The sequence below is a fragment of the Leucopleurus acutus genome, assembly GCF_964270905.1.
Source record: "Leucopleurus acutus genome assembly, chromosome: 10".
Lineage (NCBI taxonomy): Eukaryota > Metazoa > Chordata > Mammalia > Artiodactyla > Delphinidae > Leucopleurus > Leucopleurus acutus.
Window position 1 is genome coordinate 7,357,349 of NC_139153.1, and position 22,507 is coordinate 7,379,855.

Here is a 22,507-nt window from a genome sequence, read left to right on the forward strand (position 1 = left end):
TCTGTAACGCCTGTGGTGCTCTCCTCACCTTTCCTCTTGGGGCGGGGAGGGGTTAGTCGCCACACTTTGCTAACTCTCGCGTGCACATATTTTATACCAGAGTAGCGAGGAAATGGTGCCGCCTCCAGCTTCCACGAGCTACCCGGGCTCTGGGGGGCTCTGGGGAAATCGGGGCTGGGACGTGACTGTGCTCTTATTGTACACTCTTGATTTCTCTGTATCTCTGGCTTGTGCTCTTTGTAATTAATGGGATTTGTCTGCCTTTTCAACACTATACTGAGCAATAACAATAAATGCACACGTGGAAATGCAGACACAGTACACATCACAAGGCCTTTTTCCGTGGGACAGCTGGGTCCCCGCCCTCCGTGGATTTGAACTCAGAGGGAAGCCAAGGGCCTGGGAGGGAAAGGCACTTTGCCCAAGGGTGCATGGCTCAGGGGTGGTCTCTCTCCTTCCGCCGAGTCACACCTTTTGAACGGTCACCATTTGAGGGAGGCAAGTTCAGCTTGCCGTGAGACATTAACCCTCCATGAGGAACAGCTGACAATCCCAGAGGGCAAGACTTTGGGGGAAGAGGCCTCAGGAGGATGAAGAAGAGGTGGAGGTTCAGGGTCTGGGAGGTCAGGGCACAGATTAGGGAAAGCTTATTTAGCTTTGGGGTCTGGGATTAACCGGAGGGAGCTGATGGGAGATGTGGACAAAGGATGTAGGTGGTATCCCCCACTGGGGACAGGGGGATGCAGAAGGGACCCTGGCACACTAAGAGTCTGAACTTTGCACACCTCTGGTGGACATCAACAAAGAGCGAGAATGTGCCCAGACCAAGAGACAGTGCCAACGTTGGTTCAAAGGTTGATGGTTGCACGTGCGCGTGCGCGTGCACACACACACACACACACACGAAAACCCAGCTCTTCTCAGGGAAAACTGATCCCCAGATCAAGCGCTGTAGGCCCAACCGCTTCCAAACCCAAACCCAGTTTCACATCCAAAGGTCCATTTACTCCCAAGATCAACCTTCCGGAGGAGGTATTATTACAATTCCCAGTTAACAGAAGAGGAGACGGCAGCTCAGAGAAGAGAAGGGTGTGCCCACCTAGTAAGTAGGGGATACAGTATTGATACCTTGCAGTCTTGATGCCAGAATCAGCACTTAAAACTTTGCAGTTCCACCAGCAAATACTTTAATGAATAGGATAACAGTTGCACTGTTTGTCCCAAATCCTCAATCTCTCCAACTTCAATGCCTACACCAGGGAATTCCTTAAATAACAACTATGCCCCAGGCATTGTGTTTGTATTTTATCTAACGTGTCATTGTCCCCACTTTCTACTGGAGGAAAGTGAGGCTCAGAAAGAAGTGATATGATTTTATCACCCAGAGAATCAGTAGTGCATCTACAGATCTGAGATCAGGGGATGTCCCTTGAAGAACAGGAGACCCAAGGGCCCCTCCCACTTTGTTCCCTGCAGTATTTCCACCATAAGCACCACCCCTCACACCCCTGCAATCTTTTTCCATTAGAGGGAAATTATGGGTCTCGAAAGCTGGGGTGGGGGTGGAGGGTGAGTTGCTACCCAGAGACCCAGCCCTGAGCTCTGTAAGACCCCATTCCCCGACACCCTCTCCAAAGCTCCTCGATGGTCTGGGTCTATCACACCCTCTGAGCCTTAACATCGTCCCTCCAGCAGTGACCATCTCCTGCTAGGACTCTTCCCTCCAGTTTCAAGAGGGGAAACAGGGATTTTGACTCACCCAAGGGAAGCCTAGACTCCATCCTGGGTCACTCGACTCCTTAAAGCATGAGAGATCAAGGGCTGCCAGACCATGTGTGGCTGAGGGAAGCCCCCAGGCTCTGTCCAGCTGTACAGCATTCTTACTGTGCTGATGGGAAGCCAGGGACCTAGGGGTTGGGGAAACTGGCGATTGAGTCCTGGGCTCTGGCTGCAGGAGTCTGGCTGAGATCCTTCCTTGCCTGGGGAATCTACCTGGTGGGCCAGACTCACAGGATCCCAGAGCTATGAGAAAGGGGCAGTTTGAAGGCATGGGTCCTCTAGCCTGGAGAGGGCAGGGCGAGAGGCTCAGCCTCTGTCTAGGGGGTTATTCCCTGGGCTTCTTTGCCCCTGGTCCCAGCCTTGGGTCCTGAGGAGAGACTGACAAGGAAGCACTAAGACCAGTCTGGCCACTACTTCCAAAATTAGTCATCCTAAATTGTTCACCATAAGGCCAGTCGCACCCAGAACCACAGAGAGGTGGGTGGAGGTGTAGTTACGTATGAGTCCCTTTTTTCATGTATGGATCTCAGGAAAAGGGAACGGTTGGTCACGAGAGAAGACAGGTTAGAGCTTCAGATTTCAAGTCCCGGGCCTGGCTCGCCTGGAAAACGAGAGTCCCACCCCTTTGGTCTCGAGCGTCGCGCACGGAGAAGGGGAGGGGCCGTGGGAAGGCTTGGCACCGCCCCAGAGAGGACGGAACCTTCGTGCGAGCGGAGCGCGCTGCTGCCCGGAAGCTCCTGCGCCCGGGCCGGACCGGCTGCGAGGCCGGCACCGGAAGTGAGCTGTTCCGAGGCACCTCTGGGGCCTGCCACGTCCGAGACCTGGCGTTGCCGCTGCCGCCGTCGCCGCCGCAACCATGGTGAGTTCTGGCCGTAGCCGCGGCCCTCCCGGCTTCTTCGCCGCGCTAAGGTTCAAGCCCCGAGTTGGGGCCGTTCAGCTCTCCCGCACCGTTTCGGGTCTGGGGGTCTCTGGCCCTGCCCGTCCGGACCTTTCGGAGGGGGAGGCCAAGCGGAGGCCGCGGAACCTCCCAGAACTCTGCGGGCCGCGTCTCCTGCTTCTTCTTTTCCTTCTCTTTCCCCAACAATTGAAAACAAAACCCCAAACACCGTTGGAGCTACTGTGGCCTGAGCCCTTAGTAGGTTCCAAGAATTTGTTCCTAATCTCAGCCTACTAACAGCCCCATGACGTCGGGGCTGTTATTAATCGACCTTTGACAAATGAGGAAGCTGGAGGTTCAGAGAGGTGAAGCCTCTTGCACAGGGAACAAGTGGCAGAGCTGAGATTCAAACCCTCACAACCATTCCCTTCTCCCACCTCCCGCCTCTCCCAGCAGAGATGTTTGTGGAACGGGTGCTTAGCCCAGGGCCCCGAGGTATGACGGGCACTTCAGGAAACTGATGTAAGGATGAGCTGAATGTTCCTGTGATGCAGGGGCTCGGGTTTTTAAACCTCTGTGGTATCCACAGTGTACATTCACTCCACACTTACTCATCTAGTGAATGACCGCCAGTGGGAACTAATGGATAGAAGCATCTAGCCTGAGCCTGGCACAGAGGGGGGGTTCAGTAAGCCGGTGCTCTCGGGAAAATGGCTGTGCCTGGGTTTTTGAGGAAACGTGGGTGAACCCAGAAGTCTGGACGCTGGGTTTGGTTCTTGCTTTGCAGGGCACTGGGTTTTAAATTTCTCGGGGTGTTTTTTGGTCTCTGATTCTTCGGCTGCTAAGAAGAGTTGGGGTCTCTTACACCCTGACACTCTGCTCTTTTTAAATGAGTTTTTAACTCATTAAGTAATTCTGAAGAGCTTAATTGTTTTGAGGGCTGTCTTTTACTACTTAAGGAAGACCATACATCTTGAGGTGCTTAGGAGGAGGGACTTTATTTTTTTAAGGAGCTTTAAAAAAAAAAAAAGCACTTGTTCATCAATCCTGGTTGGTGCGTGAGAGTGGTTCAAAATAAATGCTGGTTATCTCCAAGGTCCTCTGGTGAACTAGTATGAAACTATCAGTAAGCTTTCTTCCTGCCTCTGCTTAGCCCTCAGCCATTGATTTAGGGAATTGGATGTAACAACTAGATGGGCAGCCTAGTCAAGTGGAAGGCTTTGTGGGCTGGGAGTTAGCAGGTGGGGCTCTTCTCCCAGCTCCACCTTTAACTAGCTCTGTGACTTGAGCAGGTGCTTTCTATTCCCTGGGCTTCTTCATCTCCTTAGTCCATCGGACAGCTGTGATGAACTCTGCCCTTCGGCCTTCCCGGTGCACGTGTGAGAGTACTTTGTGACCCGGACAGCTTGGCACACGTAGGAAATGCTTCTCCTTATCTTCCTTACTTGCCTTTGCAGACCTCGGGGGTTGCTTTGTGGGGCATCTAGACTTTGGTGAGAGAACCTATGCTTACTTGACATGTACATTTTGAACTGCTTTGCAGCCATTCTCTTCTAGTATCCACCTTTCTGAAAAGTCAGGTCAGACTCTATACCTGCAGGGCTTGTGCTGGAAAAAGATGACATGGGGGAAATGGTAAGAAATATCACTTCCAGTCTGAAACCTCCTTTTCCGTCCCTTTTCTATCCCAAGAGTTTTGAGAGAATAGTAGTTGAACAAAGTAAAGCTGTGCATTTTTGTTCATTTACTTATTCATTCAGCAGATAGTCACTGAGCTCCTTCTGGTTGCAAAGCACTGTACTGGGTGATTTGAGAGGATTCAGAACGGCCAGTGACAACGACCCTGGCTCCAGGGAGCTCACCTTCTAGTTGGGAGAAGAAACAGTGTAAAGTGTTGTAGACATTCAGTGTTGATATTCAGAGGAGTCCAGCCAGTTGGGGAATCTGGGAATCTTCAAGATGGGGCAGGGGGCAGCGTGATTTGAGCTGCACCTCAGAGAATGGGTAGGAAGGTGATGACCGTGGCAGCTCTGTTCCAGCCCTATAAACTGGGCTCTGTCACAGATGGTGTACCAGGGAGCAGCCTCAGGAGAATCAGTTGAATCAATTAGTGTTAAGTGTTAACCCTGTTGTGCAAAAAACTGCCTGGAACATCAGAGGCTCCGTCATCCGGGAAGGAACCCCGGCCGTGGCTCCCTCAGGGTCCCTCTTCAACGTCAAATGTAGCCAGGACCGCTCATGCCGCCATCCCCCCTTCTTTGCTCATGTTTTGCCCTCTGATTGGACTGTACTTTTTTTCCCCTGTGCCACCTGGCAAATTCCTCATCATCTGAGCCGAGTTTATGTCCACCACCACCAGCCCCTCAGACTGCTATAGCACATGTTAACCACCATTAAAGTATTTATCTTGCCTTGTTGGGGTTACTTATGTGCAGGCTTCTCAGGGGCAAGAAGTACCTCTTTTGCGTGTCTGTATCTCCAGTCCCTGGCACAGTGCCTGGCAAAATGAAGGCACTTAGAGTGAACATTTACTGAATGAATGAATGAATGAACAGTTGCAGTCAAGAACTTTAAAAATGATCAGTGGATTCAATGAGATGATTGCATTCTAACTATCAGTGCATTTACCAACAATATCTTTGGTTCTAGGTGTCAGTAATTAACACTGTGGATACTTCCCATGAGGACATGATTGTAAGTATTCCTTTAGCACTTCCTCACATGCTGTGGACATGGGCATTTCTGTTGATCATTTATGAATCCACTGTGGCTTTGCAGCCTTTGATAGTTAGGCTGTAACCTGAGGGGTATGGTCAGTCTCCCAGCAGTACCCTCTGAGTTGGCAGGGCTGTGATAGTCTGGTCACTGTACGGCAGGAGAAACCTGGAAACAATTTGTAGCCCAAGGTCCTCGGTCTCCTGGCCAAAAAAGTAACTGTCTCTGGGATGGGATGGAAGTGGGTGCAGAGGTTTGAATTAGTCTTCCCACCTGTATTCCTCCTGCTGTCACTTCTTAGCCCCATGGGAAAGGGAAGAAAAAAATAGGAAAATGACTCAATACAAAGGCAGAGCCAGGTAGGACCGGCACAGACAGCAGGCCAGACAGTACTCTTTGAACCAGAAGTCATTAACTCAAGGCGTTTCCTGAGAGGCAAACATAGGGTTTGGTGTAAAAGGACAGGGCTGTGGGAGAAGGTCCAGAGGTTAAAGTCTCCAGCAGCAAAGATGTGGACTCTGCTTCTTGCAGTGCAAGGAGTCCAGGTAGCCTTTGAACAGGACCCAGGTCAGTCAGCCTACAGCATTTCATCCCAGGCATCCTGCCATCACATCCTTCCCACCAGCAGTTGCTTTGGGACTTCTGAGGGGCTGCCTAGTCTCAGAATTGTATGTTCCCTGGGTGGGATCATGTGTGTTCTAGCTGTGAGACCACACCTCCTTGGAGACAGCGTGGCACCTTGGGTAAGAAGATCCAGTCTGAAATCCCTAGTCAATCTCTTTTTTTTTTTTTGAATTTTATTTTATTTATTTTTTTATACAGCAAGTTCTCATTAGTTATCCATTTTATACATATTTGTGTATACATGTCAATCCCAATCTCCCAACTCATCCCACCACCACCCCCCTGCCACCGCTTTCCCCCCTTGGTGTCCATACGTTTGTTCTCTACCCCTGTGTCTCTATTTCTGCCCTGCAAACCGGTTCATGTGTACCATTTTTCTAGGTTCCACATATATGCAGTAGTATACGATATTTGTTTTTCTGACTTCACTCTGTATGACAGTCCCTAGATCCATCCACGTCTCTACAGATGACCCAATTTCGTTCCTTCTTATGGCTGAGTAATATTCCGTTGTATATATGTACCACAAATTCTTTATCCGTTTGTCTGTCAATGGGCATTTAGGTTGCTTCCATGACCTGGCTATTGTAAATAGTGCTGCAGTGAACATTGGGGTGCATGTATCTATTTTTTTTTTTTTTTTTTTTGCGGTACGCGGGGCTCTCACTGTTGTGGCCTCTCCCGTTGCGGAGCACAGGCTCTGGACGCGCAGGCTCAGCGGCCATGGCTCACGGGCCCAGCCTCTCCACGGCATGTGGGATTTTCCTGGACCAGGGCACAAACCCGTGTCCCCTGCATCGGCAGGCGGACTCTCAACCACTGCACCACCGGGGAAGCCCTGCATGTATCTTTTTGAAATACGGTTTTCTCTGGGTATGCGCCCAGTAGTGGGATTGCTGGGTCATATGGTAATTCTATTTTTAGTTTTTTAAGGAACCTCCATACTGTTCTCCATAGTGGCTGTATCAGTTTACATTCCCACCAACAGTGCAAGAGGCTTCCCTTTTCTCCACACCCTCTCCAGCATTGGTTGTTTGTAGATTTTCTGACGATGCCCATTCTCAGTGGTGTGAGGTGATACCTCATTGTAGTTTTGATTTGCATTTCTCTAATGATTAGTGATGTTGAGCAGATTTGAACGTGCTTCTTGGCCGTCTGTATGTCTTCTTTAGAGAAATGTCTATTTAGGTCTTCTGCCCATTTTTTGGATTGGGTTGTTTGTTTTTTTAATATTGAGCTGCATGAGCTGTTTATGTATTTTGGAAATTAATCCTTTGTTGGTTCATTTGCAAATATTCTCTCCCATTCTGAGGGTTGTCTTTTTGTCTTGTTTGTAGTTTCCTTTGCTATGCAAAAGCTTTGAAGTTTCATTAGGTCCTATTTATTTATTTTTGGTTTTATTTCCATTACTCTAGGAGGTGGATCAAAAAAGATCTTGCTGTGATTTATGTCAAAGAGTGTTCTTCCTATGTTTTCCTCTAAGAGTTTTATAGTGTCCGATCTTACATTTAGGTCTGTAATCCATATTGAGTTTATTTTTGTGAACAGTGTTAGGGAGTGTTCTAATTTCATTCTTTTACATGTAGCTGTCCATTTTGCCCTGCAGCACTTATTGAAGAGACTGTCTTTTCTCCATTGCATATCCTTGCCTCCTTTGTCATAGATTAGTTGACCATAGGTGCGTGGGTTTATCTCTGGGCTTTCTATCCTGTTCCATTGATCTATATTTCTGTTTTAGTGCCAGTACCATATTGTCTTGATTACTATAGCTTTGTAGTATAGTCTGAAGTCAGCGAGTCTGATTCCTCCAGCTCTGTTTTTTTCCCTCAAGACCACTTTGGCTATTCGGGGTCGTTTGTGTCTGCATACAAATTTTAAGATTTTTTTTGTTCTAGTCCTGTAAAAAATACCATTGGTAATTTGATAGGGATTGTGTTGAATCTGTAGATTGCTTTGGGTAGTATAACCATTTTCACAGTATTCATTCTTCCAATCTAAGAATATGCTATATCTCTCCATCTGTTTGTATCATCTTTAATTTCTTTCATCAGTGTCTTATAGTTTTCTGCATGCAGGTCTTTCATCTCCCTAGGTCAGTTTATTCCTAGGTATTTTATTCTTTTTGTTGCAGTGGTAAATGGGAGTGTTTCCTTAATTTCTCTTTCAGATTCCTCATCATTAGTGTGTAGGAATGCAAGAGATTTCTGTGCATTACTTTTGTGTCCTGCAACTTTACCAAATTCATTGATGAGCTCTAGTAGTTTTCTGGTGGCATCTTTAAGATTCTCTATGTATAATATCATGTCATCTGCAAACAGCGATAGTTATACTTCTTCCTTTCCAATTGGTATTCCTTTTATTTCTTTTTCTTCTCTGATTGCCATGGCTAGGACTTCCAAAACTATGTTGAATAATAGTGGTGAGAGCGGACATCCTTGTCTTGTTCCTGATCTTAGAGGAAATGCATTCAGTTTTTCGCCATTGAGAATGATGTTTGCCGTGGGTTTGTCATATATGGCCTTCATTATGTTGAGGTAGGTTCCCTCTATGCCCACTTTCTGGAGAGTTTTTATCATAAATGGGTGTTGAATTTGGTCAAAAGTGTTTTCTGGGCTTCCCTGGTGGCGCAGTGGTTGAGAGTCCGCCTGCCGATGCAGGGGACACGAGTTCGTGCCCCGGTCTGGGAAGATCCCACATCCCGCGGAGCGGCTGGGCCCGTGAGCCATGGCCGCTGAGCCTGCGCGTCCGGAGCCTGTGCTCCGCAACGGGATAAGCCACAACAGTGAGAGGCCCGCGTACCACAAAAAAAAAAAAAGTGTTTTCTGCATCTACTGAGATGATCATATGGCATTTCTTTCTCAGTTTGTTAATATGGTGTATCACATTGATTGATTTGCGTATATTGAAGAATCCTTGCATCCCTGGGATAAATCCCACTTGATCATGGTGTATGATCCTTTTAATGTGTTGTTGGATTCTGCTTGCTAGTATTTTGTTGAGGATTTTTGCATCTGTATTCGTGAGTGATATTAGTCTGTAATTTTTTTGTAGTATCTTTGTCTTGTTTTGGAATCAGGGTGATGGTGGCCTCATAGAATGAGTTTGGGAGTGTTCCTTGCTCTGCAGTTTTTTGGAAGAGTTTGAGAAGGATGGATGTTAGCTCTTCTCTAAATGTTTGACAGAATTCACCTGTGAAGCCATCTGGTCCTGGACTTTTGTTTGTTGGAAGATTTTTTTTTTTTTTTTGCAGTACGCGGGCCTCTCACTGTTGTGACCTCTCCCGCTGTGGAGCACAGGCTCCGGACGCGCAGGCTCAGCGGCCATGTTTCCTTTGCCTAGCCGCTCCGCGGCATGTGGGATCTTCCCATACCGGGGCACGAACCTGTGTTCCCTGCATCGGCAGGCGGACTCTTAACCACTGCGCCACCATGGAAGCCCTGTTGGAAGATTTTTAATCACAGTTTCAATTTCATTACTTGTGATTGGTCTGTTCATATTTTCTCTTTCTTCCTGGTTGAGTCTTGCAAGGTTATACCTTTCTAAGAATTTGTCCATTTCTTCCAGGCTGTCCATTTTATTGGCATAGAGTTGCTTATAGCAGTCTCTTAGGATGCTTTGTATTTCTGTGGAGTCTGTTGTAACTTCTTCTTTTGTATTTCTAATTTTATGGATTTGAGTCCTCTCCCTCTTTTTCTTGATGAGTCTGGCTAAAGGTTTATCAATTTTATCTTATCAAAGAACCAGCTTTTAGTTTTATTGATCTTTGCTATTGTTTTCTTTGTTTCTATTTCATTTATTTCTGCTCTGATCTTTATGATTTCTTTCCTTCTACTACCTTTGGGTTTTGTTTGTTCTTCTTTCTCTGGTTCCTTTAGGTGTAAGGTTAGATTGTTTATTTGAGAAGTTTGTTGTTTCTTGAGGTAGGATTGTATTGCTATAAACTTCCCTCTGAGAACTGCTTTGCTTCATCCAGTAGGTTTTGGATCGTTGTGTTTTCATTGTCATGTGTCTGTAGGTATATTTTGATTTCCTCTTTGATTTCTTCAATGATCTCTTGGTTACTTAGTCACGTATTGTTTAGCCTCTATGTGTTCTGGTTTTTTACATTTTTTTCCCCTGTAATTGATTTCTAATCTCATAGCATTGTGGTCAGAAAAGATGCTTGATATGATTTCAATTTTCTTAAATTTACGGAGGTTCGATTTGTGACCCAAGATGTGATCTGTCCTGGAGAATGTTCCATGTGCACTTGAGAAGAAAGTGTAATCTGCTCTTTTTGAATGGAATGTCCTATGAATATCAGTGAAATCTGTCTGATCTGTTGTGTCATTTAAAGCTTGCATTTCCTTATTAATTTTCTGTCTGGATCATCTGTCCATTGGTGTAAGTGAGGTGTTAAAGTCCCACACTATTATTGTGTTACTGTCGATTTCCTCTTTTATAGCTGTTAGCAGTTGCCTTATGTATTGAGGTGCTCCTATGTTGGGTGCATATATAATTGTTATATCTTTTTCTTGGATTGATCCTTTGATCATGATGTACTGTCCTTCCTTGTCTCTTGTAACATCCTTTATTTTGAAGTCTATTTTATCTGATATGAGTATTGCTACTCCAGCTTTCTTTTGATTTCCACTTGCATGGAATATCTTTTTCCATCCCCTCACTGTCAGCCTGTACGTGTCCCTAGGTGTGAAGTGGGTCTCCTGTAGGCAGCATATATATGGGTATTGTTTTTGTAACCATTCAGTGAGCCTGTGTCTTTTGGTTGGAGCATTTAATCCATTCACGTTTAAGGTAATTATCGATATGTATGTTCCTATGACCATTTTTTTAATTGTTGTGGGTTTGTTTTTGTAGGTGCTTTTCTTCTCTTGTGTTTCCCACTTAGAGAAGTTCCTTTAGCATTTGCTGTAGAGCTGGTTTGGTGGTGCTGTATTCTCTTAGCTTTTTTGGTCTGTAAAGCTTTTGATTTCTCCATCAAATCTGAATGAGATCCTTGCTGGGTAGAGTAATGTTGGTTGTAGGTTGTTCCCTTTCATCACTTTAAATATGTCATGCCACTCCCTTCTTGCTTGTAGAATTTCTGCCGAGAAATCAGCTCTTAACCTTATGGAAGTTCCCTTGTATGTTATTTGTTGTTTTTCCCTTACTGCTTTCAATAATTTTTCTTTGTCTTTAACTCTTGCCAATTTGATTACTATGTGTCTTGGCAGGTGTCTCCTTGGGTTTGTCCTGCCTGGGACTCTCTGTGCTTCCTGGACTTGGGTGGCTATTTCCATTCCCATGTTAGGGAAGTTTTCAACTATAATCTCTTCAAGTATTTTCTCAGGTCCTTTCTGTCTCTCTTCTCCTTCTGGGACCCCTGTCATGCTAATGTTGTGTTTAATGTTGTCCCAGAGGTCTCTTAGGCTGTCTTCATTTCTTTTCATTCTTTTTTCTTTATTCTGTTCCACAGCAGTGAATTCCACCATTCTGTCTTCCAGGTCACTTATCTGTTCTTCTGCCTCAATTATTCTGCTATTGATTCCTTCTAGTGTATTTTTCATTTTAGTTATTGTATTGTTCATCTCTGTTTGTTTGTTCTTTTATTCTTCTAGGTCTTTGTTAAACATTTTCTTGCATCTTCTTGATCTTTGCCTACCTTCTTTTTCCGAGGTCCTGGATCATCTTTTTTTTTTTTTTTTTTGCGGTACGCGGGCCTCTCACTGCTGTGGCCTCTCCCGTTTCGGAGCTTAGGCTCCAGACGCGCAGGCTCAGCGGCAGTGGTTCATGGGCCCAGCCACTCTGTGGTATGTGGGTTCCTCCCAGACCAGGGCACAAACCCGCATCCCCTGCTTTGGCAGGCGGACTCTCAATTACTGCGCCACCAGGGAAGCCCCCTGGATCATCTTTACCATCATTATTCTGAATTATTTTTCTGGAAGGTTGCCTGTCTCCACTTCACTTAGTTGATTTTCTGGGGTTTTATCCTGTTCCTTCATCTGGTACAAAGTCCTCTGCCTTTTCATCTGTCTGTCTTTCTGTGAATGTGGTTTTCCTTCCACAGCTACAGAATTGTAGTTGATCTTGTTTCTGCTGTCTGCCTTCTGGTGGATGAGGCTATCTAAGAGGCTTGTGCAAGTTTCCTGATGGGAGAGACTGGTGGTGGGTAGAGTGGTGTTGCTCTGAGCTTAGCTCAATAAAACTTTAATCCACTTGTCTGCTGATGGGTGGGGCTGGGTTCTCTCCCTGTTGGTTGTTTGGCCTGAGGCGACCCAACAGTGGAACCTACCCGGCTCTTTGGTGGGGCTAATGGTGGACTCTGGGAGGGTTCACACCAAGGAATACTTCCCAGAACTTCTGCTGCCAGTGTCCTTGTCCCCACGGTGAGCCACAGCCACCCCCTGCCGCTGCAGGAGACCCTCCAACACTAGCAGGTAGGTCTGATTCAGTCTCCCCTGGGGTCACTGCTCCTTCCCCTGGGTCCCCATGTGCACACTACTTTGTGTGTGCCCTCCAGGAGTGGATTCTCTGTTTCCCCCTGTCCTGTCAAAGTCCTGCAATCAAATCCCACTAGTCTTCAAAATCTGATTCTCTAGGAATTCCTCTTCTCGTTGCCAGACTCCCAGGTTGTGAAGCCTGACGTGGGGCTCAGAACCTTCACTCCAGTGGGTGGACTTCTGTGGTATAAGTGTTCTCCAGTTTGTGAGTCACCCACCCAGCAGTTATGGGATTTGATTTTATTGTGATTGCACCCCTCTTACCATCTCATTGTGGCTTCTCCTTTGTCTTTGGATGTGGGGTATCTTTTCTGGTGAGTTCCAGCGTCTTCCTGTCCATGATTGTTCAGCAGTTAGTTGTGAATCCGGTGCTCTCGCAAGAGAGAGTGAGGGCATGTCCTTCTACTCTGCCATCTTGAACCAAACTCGTAGTCAATCTCTTAACTTTCCTGAGCCAGCCCTATTTCCCCATAGCTAAGATGGGGAAAATTATGGATATGCTACCTCTCTCTGTGGGTTCATCTTGGGGAACAGATGAGACAAAGTAGTAATGACTAACGTCTACATGCTCACTGTGCATCACACCCCATGCTCATTTAAGCTTCATAACAACCCTCAAAGTAGATGCCATCATCAGGTCCATTTAAAGATAAGGAAACTAGGTTCAAGGGTATTAGGAAATTTTTCTAAGGTTGCACAGCAGGTAACTTGAGATAGGATTTAAATCTCTTAGGTTCTTTGCCGTACTTCCTCCCAAAGTGTGTGATAGCACTCTGCAGGAGCAGTGCTTCAGAAAAACACTTGCAGAGAAGCTCTGTCATAGCACCTGCCCTGCCTGCCTTCCAACAAGCCAAGACCTGGAATGGTGGAGGGGGTTGGCCTCCCAAGAAGAATCAGGATGTTTTCCTTGGGTAGGGAGGTGCGGAAGGAGTGTTGAAGCAGACGAAATGATTGCTTCCCTCTGAAAGGATGTGATTGCCCCTGATGACCACAAGAGTGACAGCTAATAGTTCCTGAAACCCCCAAGGCGCAGCAGTGAAGAAAGTGTCATCCGTTGGAATAGGCAGGGCCAGCAAACAGGAGGGGCCAGTAAGTACAGTGAGGCAGCAGGTGGATTGGCTCAGAGGAGCCATCGCCCCGATGGAAAAGGAGCTGTGGGCAGGGCCCAGCCCTAGGTCTGGATGGCCAGGCAGCATCGATGAAGTTGGTTCATCAGTGATGGGACCAGTGACATTTAAGGCATGAGTGGAGAGTCTGGGGTACTGGCGTGCATCATGGAGGACCTGATTGGGGCCTGCAGGCAGTCAGTGGCCTGCTTCTTTGGGTCAGCATTAGCCCTGGGTTCTGGCGCTGAGCCAAACCTCCCTGGCGGCCCACGGAGCCTCGGAACACAGTGGGGCGTGAGGAAGGAGGAAGAAGAAGGAAGCTAGGCAAGCTTCTCTTCTCCCATATACCCACCCTGCAGAACAGGACTGGGAAGGACTTCCCCTGTGATGTAAAGGGTCTGAAAGCAGCTGGGTGTGGTTTTTCTTGTCCCTTTCAGAAGGAAATTACCTGTCAGAGAAGTGAGAACGTTGACATGCTAGCTTCCTGCCTGATAGTGATGATTCTTTGAGGTTTGATTAACTTCAGGTAGATTCTGGTCCCTACTAGACTCAGTCCTGGTGACTGCCCCCACCCCACCCCGCTCCGCCCAGCCTGCCGGCTTCCCGAGCTGTCCTCTCTTTGCAGCATGATGCCCAGATGGACTACTACGGCACCCGCCTGGCAACCTGCTCATCAGACAGGTCTGTCAAGATCTTCGACGTGCGCAACGGAGGGCAGATCCTCATCGCCGACCTCAGGGGGTGAGTGCAGCCAACCCCGGGCAAGGTCTCAGAGAGTAGGCTTCTCAGACATGGCAGGAAGGGCTGAGGGCCAGATCAGAGCAGCCCGCAGTGCAGTCAGCGGAGAGGACACCTGGTCCCAGCCAGCCGGCTGCCCTCATCAGGTATCCCAGGCCGATGGAGCCAGGAGCAAATCCCAATTCTGCCGCCCAAATGCCCACTGACAGACCTGGGGCGAGGGAGTCAGTTATAGGCTCTCAGAGCCTCTACCCACTCACCCCCAACACAGGCTGCCGCTGTCTCCACCCAGTTAGAGCCTACTTGCAACAAGCGTCCAGTGGCCACTGCTATTTTCAAAAGTGGGAAACTAACTTTTTTTTTTTAAACAAGTTTAGCTACCACATGATCTAAAGTGACTCAAGGCTGGTGATCTAAGAATGTAATAGTAATGATATAAATCCCATAATTCTGCCTGTTTGCCCGTGGTAGGTACTCGGTGAATATTTGCAGATGTTTCATTTACCTTTCTCCCTGTTGAGATTCTTGAGATCCTGGCTCTCAGTTTTGTGGCCGCACTCTCGTGCTTTCCCTCAGTTCACTACCTCAGGTAGATGGGGTTCTTAACCTGGGTACCATGGATCTCCAAGTGTTCTGTGGGTAGAATTCAGGAGGTGGTGAACTGGGAAAGGGAAAACATTACCTCTTTATTTTCAGTGACTGATATTTAGCATTTCCTTCAATTATGGCTATAGGCCAGGAACTACAGTAGTATTCATAGTACCTGTCACTTTGTTACCAATAGGAGTCATAGATTTTTGTTTTTAATAAATTTATTTATTTTTGGCTGCGTTGGGTCTTCGTTGCTGCACGCTGGCTTTCTCTGGTTGCGGTGAGCGGGGTCTGCTCTTCATTGCGGCGCGCGGGCTTCTCATTGTGGTGGCTTCTCTTGTTGCCGAGCATGGGCTCTAGGCGTGCGGGCTTCAGTAGTTGTGGCTCGTGGGCTCTGGAGCACAGGCTCAGTAGTTGTGGCGCACGGGTTTAGTTGCTCTGCAGCATGTGGGATCTTTCTGGACGAGGGCTCGAACCCGTGTCCCCTGCATTGGCAGGCGGATCCTTAACCACTGGGCCACTAGGGAAGACCGTCACAGATATTTTTATATCACATTACAGTTGTTGTAGCTTTCTCAAAACAGCATTTGTGCTCATCACTACCTTGAAGTTAGAATGGTTATTAGACTTGCCACTAGAGTTTGTTACTTAAAGCGTTAACAAAGAAGCACACGTATCACTAATAACATAAATTGTTCTTTAACGTTTTGATAACTGTATATCAGTATAATTGGGTTTTCTTTATAATCCTAGCTCTATGTATTTTTTTTTTGTTTTTTGTTTTTTTTGCGGTACGTGGGCCTCTCACTGTTGTGGCCTCTCCCGTTGCGGAGCACAGGCTCCGGACGCGCAGGCTCAGCGGCCATGGCTCACTGGCCCAGCCGCTCCATGACATGTGGGATCTTCCCGGACCGGGACATGAACCCGTGTCCCCTGCATCGGCAGGCGGAGTCTCAACCACTGCGCCACCAGGGAAGCCCTAGCTCTATGTATTTTATCCATTATTCTGAGAAGGGACCATAACGTTCACCAGACTGCACAGGAGAAGTTAAGAATTGCTGACAAGTGGGTGTTCAGTACATGTTTGTGAATAGGTTAAAACAGACATAGCTAAGTCAGTAGCCGTTTCAGGAGATAGGCCTAGAAGTTCCACCTCTTCCTGAGTGTCAGGAGTCAAGTGACTCAGGAGCCAGATGCCGCCTTCCCTGCTCAGCAGCCCGTGGCTGAGCGGAGAGCTCTGAGGGCGAGGCCTGGCTGCCATCTGGGCATCATGCTGCAAAGAGAGGACAGCTCGGGAAGCCGGCAGGCTGGGCGGAGGGGGGTGGGGTGGGGGCAGTCACCAGGACTGAGTCTGCTGTCACTCGGTCCTCTGCTCTGCGTTTTTCTTCTGCTCTAAGTATGAAAAGTATTGGAGGGTAATAAATTCAGGCCCCCATTCTTTGTTCCCTCAGTTAAAGTTACGCTAGTTGTAGGACGTTTGAGTCTACAAGAGTTTCATTAGCAGCTCCTTTGTAGAGACTGGGGTTGGACCACTGTCCCAGCTGGAGGGAGGAGAACTCTGAGTGTCAGCAGTCCCGGGGTGGATGGGGGAGCAGGGAGCAGCACCAGAGCTAGCAGTCGTCAAGCTTGTGTTTTCTCCTTTTCTTGTACCAAGCACTGTTGTAAGCTCTTTATTGAGTTATCACAAACATTTCCCTCATGACCGCCATGTGAAAGAAGTCTTGTTGACACCTCTATTAAGAGACAAAGCCGAAGAGAGGATATGGCCCTGGCCTAAAGTCAAGCAGCAAGTGAGTGTGGAATAGGTGTGAAAGAGCCTGTCCCATCCCCTCTGTGCCATCCACCTCCGTGTGCTGGGTGCCCCCCGTTCTGAGGGACGGCCCCAGTACAGAGCCTGGCACAGGGTACGTGCTCAGACAGTGAACGCACAGAGATGGGAAGAGAAGAGAGAGACATGCCTGTTGATAAAGTTAAAGGAGTAGTGGCAGGTATCAAAATGAAATAGTTACTGCCTCCGCAAGAAGGTGACTGTCTGGGAAGATGAGGAGTGATTCATCTACAGATATATCCTGAGCACTTGTGGGGGTAAACGCTGGATCTGTTGGTGACTGTGCTGATGACAGTACATGTAGGCTATGCTGGCCACCATCTGGGGTAGGTGAGGGCTCTGCCGTGTCGGGACAGAGGGGCTGACTCGCCTTCGGCCTCAGGGTCCTCACTGCCCAATGACGGTCCCTTTTGGAGTGACATTATACACGGCTCTCCTTTTTGAAATTTTTAGGCAGTTCTGTCCTGAGAAGCCATTCACTTCTGTCCAAAGTAGTGGCTGGCAGAGCACTGTGGGTTCCTTTGGCCCATTTGAGCAACCTCTGACCCTCTCCCCTTGCAGTCATGAGGGTCCTGTGTGGCAAGTGGCCTGGGCCCACCCCATGTATGGCAATGTCCTGGCATCCTGCTCCTATGACCGCAAAGTCATTATCTGGAAAGAGGAAAATGGCACCTGGGAGAAGACGCATGAGCACACGGGACACGACTCCTCAGGTACACTGAGTGTGGCAGGAGAGGGCGGCGGGCAGAGGGGCCCTGGGGGAGAGGGGGAGGCCTCTGTCTTGGCTAACCCTTGGCTTTCCCCTTGTGATGCTCGTCGTTTGTCCCCTGGGCTTTGGTTGCTTTTCTGTTACTCTTTCCACAGCTGAGGTAAGGCCTTAAGACCTAAAGCCAATCCAAAGCAAAATGAGAAAAGCAAAGACAGCATAGCGAGATTTTTGTTTTTTTAAGGTTTATTCATTTCAAGTACTGGCCTTGTTCTCAGATTATGAGATAGGCTTTAGTTTATGATGATATTAGTAGTGATGGGTTTTTTAAATCTCCTTAATTGACAAAATTACAACCTCCTCCTGGTGATCCCTACAATTTTTTTTTTTAGAAATTTAGTAAAACAGTAAGTCTCAGAACTGAAAGTCTGCTCACTGTTCCTCCCTCCTTCCTGCAGTAAACTCTGTGTGCTGGGCCCCCCATGACTACGGCCTGATCCTAGCTTGTGGGAGCTCAGATGGAGCCATCTCTCTGCTGACTTACACCGGCTTGGGCCAATGGGAAGTGAAGAAGATCAACAATGCTCACACTGTAAGTCACACCCTTCCTGTGTATAGGGGGTAGCTCTGTGACCTTGCCTCGTGTCCCCTGTTCACTCCTTAGAGAGTGGCAGGAACAGTGTCACTGCTGTGCGGTGGGCCAGGGGAGGGGGCTGCTGATCAGACATGCTTGGGAGAGCAGCTCTGAGCCTCTCTGCTCTGAAGCCAGACAGGCTGCATCCAGGGAGGCCAGGCTGCACCAGCCTCATTCAGCCCACGGCAGGGTTGGCACTGGTTCCTCCAAGTCGGGGAGGGCCAGGGCACTGGCAAGGTGGCAGCAGTACGCTGCCTCACTGCCACCCTTGCTATGGACACCTCAAGTTGACATGGCCTGCAGTGGTCATTGGGACCCCTGGAACTGAGTGGTGTTAAAAATCATCATAGGGGGCTTTCCTGGTGGCGCAGTGATGGGGAGTCCGCCTGCCGATGCAGGGGACATGGGTTCGTGCCCTGGTCCAGGAAGATCCCGCATGCCGCGGAGTGGCTGGGCCCGTGAGCCATGGCCGCTGAGCCTGCGCGTCCGGAGCCTGTGCTCCGCAACGGGAGAGGCCACAGCAGTGAGAGGGCCGCGTACCGCAAAAAAAAAAACAAAAACATAGGAATTTAGTTCTCTACTTATAGTCATTGGACATTAAGTTTAAAACAGTCAAGAAAGCACAGTGGGGCTTCCTTGGTGGCGCAGTGGTTACGAATCCACCTGCTGATGCAGGGGACACGAGTTCGAGCCCTCATCAAGGAAGATCCCACATGCTATGGAGCAGCTAAGCCCCGTGCGCCACAACTACTGAGCCTGCACTCGAGAGCCCGCGAGCCACAACTGCTGAGCCCGTGCACCACAACTGCTGAAGCCTGCGCGCCTAGAGCCCATGCTCTGCAACAAGAGAAGCCATTGCAATGAGAAGCCCACACACCACAATGACGAATAGCCCCCACTTGCCGCAACTAGAGAGAGCCCGCATGCAGCAACAAAGACCCAACGCAGCCAAAAATAAAGTAAATTTAAAAAAAGAAAGAAAGCAAGCACGGTGGACAGTGAGGGGAAATCTCACATTTCTTGAGCGTCTATTGTATGTCATGTAATCCTCTCAAATGTTTGTGAATGAAAGAAAAAATAACAAATGTACAGATTTGCAAGGTCACCAGTCCTGTTCTCATTTTATGATTAGGTAAGTGAGGCTTAGAAAAAGTAAGTGACTTAGAGAAGGTACTGTGCTGAGGTTAGAATCCTGGAATCCATCTACCTTCTGTCTACACAGCAGTCCAGCTTTCATGGCCCCAGCACTTCTGAAAACTATGCAGATGGAAGTCAGCAGCCCCAAGTTTGACGCTGTACTTACTTCTGCAGTTCTCAAATTCATGGGGTCCATAGCCTGCCCAGCCTTCAAGGCCCCAGGAGCCTGTCTCAGGGTCTTGTTACTTGGGACCCTGTGATCCCCATCTGCTGACTAACTTGCAAAACTGAATAGGCTGAGAGGCTTCTGGGAAGATGGTGGGGAATGGCAACATAGTGCTTGAGTCTTTTCCAGTCTTTGCGTAGAAACCAGCAGAGCAACTAGGTAGCAAAACCAAAACCTCCTGAACAGCAGTTAACAACAAAATTGGGTAGCAAGGTATTTCCACAAACTCCAAAATACAAGCAGAGAGCAGTGGACCACCGACAGCCGCAAGACTGTGAGGTATTGGCATCCGAGCAGGAGGAAGAAGTAATGCGATGCCTTCCACCACACCTGAGGAGTACCCCCAGAAGAGCCAACAGGTGTTCGCTGGAAAGCATTGCTGGCCAGTTGGCAAACAGCAGCAGGAATTTTGTACTTTTGTTTGTAACTTTTTTTAAAAGTAAGATAAAATTCACATATCATAAAATTCACCCTTTTTTAAAAGTATACAGTTCTGTAGTTTTTAATATACTCACGAAGTTGTACAACTCTCACTGCTAGTATCCAGATCTTTTTCATCACCCGAAAAGAAACCCCATTAGCAGTCACTCTCCACCCCACCCTACCCCTAGCCCCAAGCAATGCTAATCTGCCTTCTGTCTGTATGGACTTGCCTATTCTGGACATTTCCTGTGAATGGAGTTATACAGTATGTGGTCTTTTGTGACTGACTTCTTTCACGTAGCATGTTTTCAAGGTTCATCCATATCATAGCATATATCGGTGCTTCATGCCTTCTTATGGCTGAATAATATTCCATTGTGTGAATATACACATTTTATTTTGCCATTCATCAGTTAGTGATCATTTTCAGCTATTATGAATAATGTTCCTACAAACATTTGTGTGTCCGTTTTTGTGTTTTGAACTTTCTTGGGAGTAAAATTGCCAAGTCATGGAATCTCTGTGTTTAACTTTTGAAGTACTGCTAACTGTTATCCAAATTAACTGCACCATTTTACATTCCTGCCAGCAGTGTATGAGGATTTCAGTTTCGCCACATCCTTGCCAACACTTGTTGTCTTCTTTTTTTTTTTCTTTTTGTCTTCTTTTTGATGATAGCCATCCAAGTGGGTGTGAAGTAGTACCTTATTGTGGTTTTGATTTGCATTTCTCCAGTGACTGATGGTGTTGGGCATCTTTTCACGTGCTTATTGGCTATTTGTATCTCCTTTGGAGAACTGACATGGGGCCTGGGGGTTGCATGACCTCATACCAGGTGAGCGCAGGGGGCCCACCAAAAGAGAGACTAAAGGGACTTGGAGAAATCGGACCCTCATGACCCACTGGGCTTGCTTCCACAATAGTGCCTCTTGTGAGCAGAGGGACACAGAGCCAGAGGGGGACACACACTAAAAGGAAAGAGAGGATATAGACCAGAGTGGGGGAGAGGAACAGAGCCATGAAATCCCAGAAGCAAGCTGTCACATTTGTTACTACTACACAAAAACAGACACTTCTGAACTTAGAAAGGCTTTCCTGAACCTCATTTGATCAGGAAAACTAATTTCACTTAAAAATAACAAAGAAGGGCTTCCCTGGTGGTACAGTGGTTGAGAGTCTGCCTGCCGATGCAGGGGACACGGGTTCATGCCCCGGTCCGGGAAGATCCCACATGCCGCGGAGTGGCTGGGCCCGTGAGCCATGGCCGCTGAGCCTGCGCGTCCGGAGCTTGTGCTCCGCAACGGGAGAGGCCACAACAGTGAGAGGCCCACGTACCGCAAAAAAAGAAAAAAGAAGTATTTGAGGTGAAATCTCAGAAGTTTTCCTTTAAGAAAGTTTTTTCCTTTAAGAAAAAATCAATATGCAGAATAACATTCTCACGGGCAGTGAAAGAAAGACATGCCCACAAAAACAACCAGTTGTCACCCGCTATTTCCAGTCAAGCTAAGAGAGTTTTTTTAAATAACATAAGACATTTAAAAATAGCATAAATCAAAATTTGAAAGACTCAGAAGAAATGAGGTGACAGAACTCAGGAAAGAGTTAGAAATTAAAAATTATTTCATAAAGACTAAACTAGAAGGAATACCAGAGCAAATAAACACAACAGATAATGCCTTAAGAGAAATAATGTGAAAAAGGGAAAAAAGAAATAAAAAGATTTTGACAAAAAGTGAAGACAAGCAGAGATCAAATGTGAATATTAGGTGTCCAGAAGAAGAAAACAGAACAAATACTAAAAACTGATTCAAGAAAACTACCTTAAAATTTAAAAACCATATTTGAAACTACATATTGAGAGAGCGTACCCTATACTTAAGACTATCAACCCAGAATCACCAGCAAAAAGGCCTAAGTATAGTGAAATTACTGGCCTTAAAGGAAAAAAAAAAAAGTCCTTTGGGCATCTAGGCAAAAGGAGCCATGTAACTTACAAGGGAAACAATTGGATTATCTGGCTTTTCAACAGCAATGATCTGTGCATGAGAAAGCGGAGAACACATTTACAATACTCAAGGTAAGAATGTGTGAGGCAAGAATTTATAACTAGCGAAGCTGACTTTCAAGTTCACACAAAGACTTAAATACCAAAGTTCATAGCAACTTTAATAGCCAAAACCTGGAAATAATCCAAATGAGTATGAACAGGTGAATGGGTCAACAAATTGTGGTATATCCGTACTACAGAAATGCTACCTCGCAATAAAAAGAAATGACTATTGATAAACACGAGATAAATGAATTTTAAAATAATTATGCTGACTGGAAAAAAATCAGACAATGTACATACTGTGATTTCATAGTATGGAAAAGCAAACTGTAGTGACGGCAGATCAGTGGTTGCTGAGCGTAGGGAGGTGGGCAGCACAGATGGATTGCAAAGGGATCCCGGGAAACTTGGGGATGATGTGTTCATTCTCTTCTTTACCAGTAATTATCTTTCTAATCACTTCTTTTTTTTAATTGAGGTATTAACTAATCACTTCTTTTTTTTCTTGCGGTATTAACTAGTCACCAAGCTGTGTATCACATCCCTATGACTTACTTATTTTATAACTGAAAGTTTGTATCCATTCAGCCAGTC

General features: G+C 47.0%; 1 protein-coding gene across 1 annotated transcript in view; it reads left to right on the forward strand.

Annotated features, from left to right (window-relative positions):
* The first annotated feature begins 2,550 nt into the window (after positions 1-2,550).
* Positions 2,551-22,507, forward strand: part of SEC13 (SEC13 homolog, nuclear pore and COPII coat complex component) — a 54,451-nt gene continuing 34,494 nt past the window's right edge. Inside the window, exons 1-5 of the mRNA XM_082848875.1 lie at positions 2,551-2,638; positions 5,306-5,350; positions 14,206-14,321; positions 17,299-17,450; positions 17,902-18,035. Coding sequence (XP_082705001.1) covers positions 2,636-2,638; positions 5,306-5,350; positions 14,206-14,321; positions 17,299-17,450; positions 17,902-18,035 — 450 coding nt within the window. The 5' untranslated portion in view covers positions 2,551-2,635. The remainder of the gene's footprint in view (positions 2,639-5,305; positions 5,351-14,205; positions 14,322-17,298; positions 17,451-17,901; positions 18,036-22,507) is intronic.